Source organism: Nannospalax galili, unplaced genomic scaffold, assembly GCF_000622305.1.
Source record: "Nannospalax galili isolate Female #2095 unplaced genomic scaffold, S.galili_v1.0 scaffold307, whole genome shotgun sequence".
Taxonomy (NCBI): domain Eukaryota; kingdom Metazoa; phylum Chordata; class Mammalia; order Rodentia; family Spalacidae; genus Nannospalax; species Nannospalax galili.
In genome coordinates this window covers 3,605,069-3,611,813 of record NW_008359625.1, presented here as the reverse complement: position 1 = coordinate 3,611,813, position 6,745 = coordinate 3,605,069, and the positions used below count along the sequence as shown (strand labels likewise).

The window sequence follows — 6,745 nt, the reverse complement described above, 5'->3', positions numbered from 1 at the left end:
ACTGTATAACATATTTTGATCTGAATTTTTCACTTTATATCTTGGGTAGGGAGGGGGGAAATGGAGGAATTTACAAAGAAACCAACACCCAACACTCGGCACCCAGCTCTGCCCAGCTCGGCCACCATTCCAGATCATTTCTGCCCCTGCCCATAGTCTCCTTGAGCTTTTGCCCACACATCTTGGGCCCTTGGGCCCGCAGTCTCACCCAAGGTAGGTAAATGCCCCCTCTCTAGTCCATGCGGGGGAGGAAAAATCACTGGGTCCATCTTTCTCTCCATGCCTACTACCAAAGACCGTTCCCAGCTTCCGTCCCAAAATGGTGCCCACAAAGCCCCTCTCTCCATGGCTAACTCTCTGCAGTCAATTCTCGGCAGCAGGCCCTGCCCCTTGGAGGAACCAGACCCCTGGGACACAAGGACATTGATTAAATAAGTATTTAGACAGATTTATTTATTTTTCTTTGTCAGAGTTAAGGCCAGGCCATACTACACAAAAGTTCATCATGATGTGGGTCCATTGAAACTTCACCTCAGGATAGCAAAAGCCCAGTTCACTTTCACATCGTGGGGAATTAGCCCATGATCCTGAATGAGAGAGAAAACTCTTCTGAAGAACTCTTCCCTGTCAGTATTCTTCATGAAACGGGTACTCAGGATGATCACTCCATCTGCCAAGACAATGCCCCAAGAGGAAAATGGTTCACTTGAAAGTTGGCACCACTAAGCTCCCAGAATCCTTTGGTAATGTCACTTTCTGCCCCTTCTTCCTGGTTATTTCTCCCTTGTTTCTCCCCCACGGCCTTCACCATTTCTCCTCAAGCCAGGACCTTCCCCTGAAGTGAGCATGCATGTAGTAGGGCATGGAAAAGTTAGCTCCTGCTCCATCATTTTATTCAGGATGAAAAGAGAAGGAAGCATCTTAGCTGCCATGCTTGCATGTGAAGTGCTACTATCTGTAATAACAAGCACAATAATACTGCTCCCACCTCTTAAATAACAGAATCTACAGTGTCTGGAGGGCATGTATCTCTGCCATGGAACATACCGAAGATTTAGCTCTCTAAAAGCACCGTCAACCTTAAAATATACCTCAAACAGGACTCTCCAATCAACAGAATCAACAGGATGAACATTGTAAAAGAATCATAGCCCAGAACACCTTAATGACATGGATTTTTGACTAATGGGGCCTGATCTCTGTATCCCCTTGTTGATATGCTAGTTATTTCTGTAAGCATGAGTCATTCCCCCACCAAATGTTGTTAAACTTGGTGATCAGTATGTGAAATGCAAATCAAATAATGTTGTCAGTATAAAAACACAGTAGATTGTATATTCATTATGCTTCATTTCTTCTTAAATGAATGATATGTCTTCAAAAGAAATCATGTATTTTCAAGAGCTATTAACATAACTTATAACTTAGTTTATAACTCAGTATTTGGCAAGACATCATATATTTATATTTTCTCTTTTGTTTGGGGCCTGGGTGGTATTTTTTGATGTCAAGCAGTTTTCTCCCTGGAAAATACATATTAGGAAGCAGGTTTATTATAGTAATTCAGAAAATCAATATCAGTCCATCCAGAATACTTTCTGACTCATGAAAAATAGAGAAATCAATAGTGTTCAAACTATCTGGATCACTCTAATGGATAACTTTTAAGTCATTGCTTAAAGAGAAGGTCACATAAAGATATGATTTGAAACGTGAAGATTAATAGAAAATAGTGACGAATAAAAAACAGTGTGCATATACAAATACATATTTGGATATCTGTGTATAAGGCATACTAGCTTTATTTTAACATACCTGCCATGTTTGGAGAGAAGAGGGCTACTTGAGTGGGGTGGCTGAATTTGGCAATGCCTTGACAGAGTATGAAAAATTCTCAGGGGAAAGTCAGCTGAGAGTCAGAGCTTGAAACTCCAAATCTTTTTAAAACTTTATTTTTATTTATGTGCCTCTGTGTGTTTATGCATACCACACGAATATTGGTGGAGCCAGAAGAGGACATCAGATCCCTTGGAGTTAGGGGTGGTTGTTAGCTGTCATGTGGATTTTGGGAACCAAGTTCACGTCTTCTGCAAGAGCAGCAAGTGTTCTCAACTGCTGAGTCATCTCTCCAGCCCCCAAATTCTGCGTTCTTGGTTCACAACCTGCTGTTCTTTCTGCTGGTGCATTAGTAGGCCTCTCCCAGAATTCTAAAAAGAGCAAATCTGCTCCAATTTGTGTAATGCTTTGATTTTTTTTAGTAAGAAATAAACAGTTTAAGTTTTTGTGTTGTAGCTTTAACACGAAGAGTTCATCCTCCTCTGGCTTCTTGTCATGTCTTTACCCAAGTTGAAGGAAGTTCACCCAGGCATATTTAACATGCAGGAGATGCTGCTCGTTTTTACCCTGGTGCTGCTACAGACCCAGTCCAAAGTGCACAGGAGCCTTGTTGGTTAACACTTAACTCCCTAAGCAGTACCCAATTAATGATCCTACAAGACTTACATGAGCAGGTCCACGAAGCGGGTATTTTTATTCAAGGCTTCAACACTCTTCATTTCTTCTTCAGTGAGAGAAAAATCAAAGATCTGAAATAATGAAAATAAAAGACAAAATATTTTTGAAGAGGGGTCAAGCTTGGGGCCAGGGAGCAGAGGCAAAGAGGGAGCCCTTCTGTGAGCATCTCTGTAGGTGTCTGAGAGCTGGGCTGAAGTTGCAGGGGTGTGGAACTTGATCTTCTGTTCCGATCTTTGTATTAGAAACAGTTCTGCTTTGAACAGCTCTTAAGAAATCCCAAAATGCACTGAACAGGATGTGTTTAGGAAATCTAAAGTTCCAAATGTATTTTATTCTACACTACTGCCTTCCTACCCTTAAAAAAATTTCCAGGGCTGGAGAGATGGCTCAGCAGTTAAAAGCACTGGCTGCTCTTGCAGAGAACCTGGGTTAAGTTCCCAGAACCCACATGGTGGCTAACAACCATCAGTAACTCCAGTTCCAGGGGATCCGATGCCCTCTTCTGACCTCCATGGGTGTGGCACAACATGGGTGCACTTACATACATGCTGGCAATACACATAAAATAAAATAAAAACAGTAAATAAAATATTTTAAAATTTTCCCTAGTCTTCATGTTTGCTTATTTTTAGCTTTTCTCTAATCTTGAAATTTTATTATTATTACTTTTTATTCTATTTATTTCATATTTTGAGACAGGGTCTTGCTATGTAGCCCAGGAATTTTATGCAGAATTTTATGAAGTCAATGAGAAGGATTTTGAAGATTTATTCTAATTATAGGCGCAGTATTTGCCAAATAAGAATCAGGCAAAATAAAAAAAAAACTACTTTGGTAGGTATCAAAAGAATATGATTTAGGAAAAAATCCCTAAGGATTAGGCATCTCCTTCAGATGAATGTCTACAAAATTTTTATGAAAATTATTCTCTTTATGATCATTCTACAAAATCTTTATGCAATATAGGACCCATGTTGTGTTACAGCACAAATTTGGCCGGTATATTTTAAAACAGCCAGGGGCTGAAGGGACGGCTCTGCAGTTAAGAGCCTTTGCTGCTCTATCAGGGGACTGGAGTTTGGATCCCAGCACCCACATCGGGTGGTGCACAAACACTGGTAATTCCAACTCCAAAGGGAGCCTCCTTTTGGCCTCCACCTGTACACACACACACACACACACACACACACACACACACGCACGTGCATGCACTCACGCACGCACACATGCACACACATGCATGTGCATGCGCACGCACACACACACACACACAAATATACAGAATTAAATCTTAAAAATCCAACACTGATTCTGTTTCTTCTAGAAATCAGTACATGTGCAAGTAGGACCTAAATATTTTGTTGCAAATGAAATAAATATAACTCCACAAAGTTTGGTTCTAATTTTAAGATTCTTCTCCATGCTGTTTCTGTTTTGTATTGTTTAATGTGAATTGATTTCTGGTGATCTTTTTGTGTTTATGGCAGATAGTCTTAGGTGAATGGAGATTTCACATTAAAAAATTGAACTAACTGCAGGTATGTTGGGTCATGTCTGTAATCTCAGCTCTTTGGAGAGGAAAGCAGAAAGATTTCATTCAAGATCATTTTTAGTTACATAGCAAGTTTGAGATCAGAATGGGCTACATGAGACCCTGTTTCAAAAACCAACCATCCAACCAACCAACAACCTTAAGCTCTTAATATTGTCTTCAAAACCTGTGTCTTTTATAGGTTTCTATCACACTAAATGTTCCAAGAAGGACAAAGGGTCAATTGTACTAACTGTGGTTGATCCCGCAGGGACTAAGATCTGCTGGAGTTAGCAACATGGAAGTCCTTGGTGATTCTGAGAAGAGCTGTCCCACACAGACTGCCTGGGTAGATGCTTGGTTTGAATGGGTCTAAGAGAAAGTAAGGAGAGTGAATGGAGGGCAATGAGAAGAGACTTCTCCTTCAAGGGGTTAGCTATAAATGGAAAGAGCAGAGGAAACTGGAGTGTGTCTACATTGGATTTTGGCGTGTAAGAGTGGGGGTTATAGTTGAGAGGAATACTTGGTGCAGGAGACACAGGGGAAATGTAAAAATGACAGTGTGGAGGTACAGGTAGTTACAGTTTCTAAGAACATTCTCCAGGAGTAAAACAGCAAACAGAGCCACCCTCCCTCATTTCCAAACATAATTCTCTTACCTGAAAGTTTTCTTTGAGCCTTTCAGGATGAAAGCTTTTAGGGATGACAACGATCCCTCGCTGGATGTTGAAACGCAATGCAACCTGAGCTGCTGTCTTATTGTACTTTCTCCCCAGTGAGTTTAGAATTTCATCCTTTAACAAAGGTGGAGAAGATATATTCACCCTTAAAAAAAAAGTGTCATATTTAGATGGGAAACAATAGTTCATCAGTCACCCTGCTGGTGTCCCCATTTACCCTGTCACCGGCTGCGACACTGAAGTTCCCTCTAACCAACTACTCTGAGGGTAAAGAATCATGAAGCAAAGAGTTGCTCTTAGCTTGAGGAAGTCAAAAGAGGAAACTGTATGGAGCTGATTCAGAGCGTAAATAGTGAGTCTTACAAGAGCTTGGCCTAAAGCAGACAAGTGGGAAGGCAGAGACTGGAGTAGGAAAAATAACACAACTCTTAGAATCACAGTAGAAGGTTTTCTAAAGTTCTGTGGATTCCCCACATGAGAGTATCGCCCTTCAATACAGAGATCAAGAAATTCAAAAACTTTCAAAACATGGCCATAAAACTCTTCGTCAAATAATACTCAGTTATTGAGCATTTCTTATATTTACTGAACATTCTTGTACTGCACATTTCAGGTGCTGATGGGTAATTTCATGCATTTAATGTAATCAACAACTAAAACCTCATCAAGGAGGGTCTTATGAGCTTTAATTTGTTAATGTGGATCCTGATTTGTGAAGGTTATTCCTTTGTTAAGCTCACACGGTCAACTAGAATCATTCCACCTGAGTACTTGTTGGGGAGGTGTGTCCATCGAAGGAATTAGCAACAGCTGGATGTCTGAACCCTAAGAGACTCGGTATAAAGGGAGAGAGACAGTCACCTTTCCCACCCAATAGGTCAGCTTCAATTGCATGAGGGGGCGGGTCTAAGGATAGACATGAAAGAAGCCAGGGAAGAGGGGAGAGCTTTGCCATCTCAGGCGGGGGTCTGGCAGCTGCAGATCTGGAAAGTTCAGCTGAGATGTAGGGGGAAAAGCCCAAGGGTATATGCCTTTGTAAGTAACCCCTCCCAGACATCATAAATTCTGTAAGGAAAGCCTAATGCATTGTGCCTGTTTTGTCCATAAGAAGAGAACGGGGCCTCCCAGAAGTAAATTTGACTTTATGGTATTTCATGTTGATTTCATACCTACACCAAAGGAGAGACATCCTGAAGAGAATACAGCATTACTTACCATGATGGGTTCCTACAGGTCCCCAAAGGGCTATATGCAACAATAACAATGTCATGTTGCTGGCAAAATTTCCAGAGCTTTGGCTGGGTGAAATAAGGATGGCACTCAACCTGTGTGTTTACATTGGAAAACAGAGAACAAAGTTAAGGCCTGTAGTCAAATACATAGAGCTTTTAAAGAGTTATTTGAGGGCTGGTGAGATGGCTCAGTGGGTAAATGCATGTGACACCAAGCCTGACAACCTGAGTTCAATTCCCAGGACCCACATGGTGGAAGGAAACAACCAACTCCAGAAAGTTGTCCTCTGACCTCCACAAGAGCTGCATGGCACTACACATATGCACACACACTAAATAAATAAATGCAATTAAAAAATAAACAAAACACAAAAAAGAAAAAATTGATTTTGAATAAGGTTGAAACAATGTGCATCTATTGACACTTTATCCCTTGCTTACACAAGACATAATAAAATATAAAACAAAAGTTTACTAGTTTTACATGTAATATAAAAATCACATTTAAATTCAGCTTTCTCTGGGGGCTGGAGAGTGGTTCAGCAGTTAAGAACACTGGTTGTTCTTTCAGAAGACCCTGGTTTGAATCCTAGCACCCACGTGGCAGCTAACAACTGTCCATATGTAACTCCAGTTCCAGGGGATCCAACAGTCTCTTCTGACCTCTGAGGGCATTGCACGACATGGGTGCACTTAATACATGCAGGTAATACACGCATACACATAAAATAAAAATAATAAAATTTACCCATTAGTGCATTTTTGCTATATGAAACATCACAGGCGAA

The 6,745-nt window shown here is 40.8% G+C and overlaps 1 protein-coding gene across 1 annotated transcript in view; it reads right to left on the bottom strand.

Annotated features, from left to right (window-relative positions):
• Positions 1-427: 427 nt before the first annotated feature.
• The window catches only part of Akr1d1 (aldo-keto reductase family 1 member D1), a 27,430-nt gene continuing 21,112 nt past the window's right edge, over positions 428-6,745 (bottom strand). Inside the window, exons 6-9 of the mRNA XM_029558873.1 lie at positions 5,941-6,050; positions 4,705-4,870; positions 2,503-2,585; positions 428-670 (exon numbers count right to left, since the gene is read on the bottom strand). Of these exons, the coding sequence (XP_029414733.1) occupies positions 628-670; positions 2,503-2,585; positions 4,705-4,870; positions 5,941-6,050 (402 nt within the window). The 3' untranslated portion in view covers positions 428-627. The remainder of the gene's footprint in view (positions 671-2,502; positions 2,586-4,704; positions 4,871-5,940; positions 6,051-6,745) is intronic.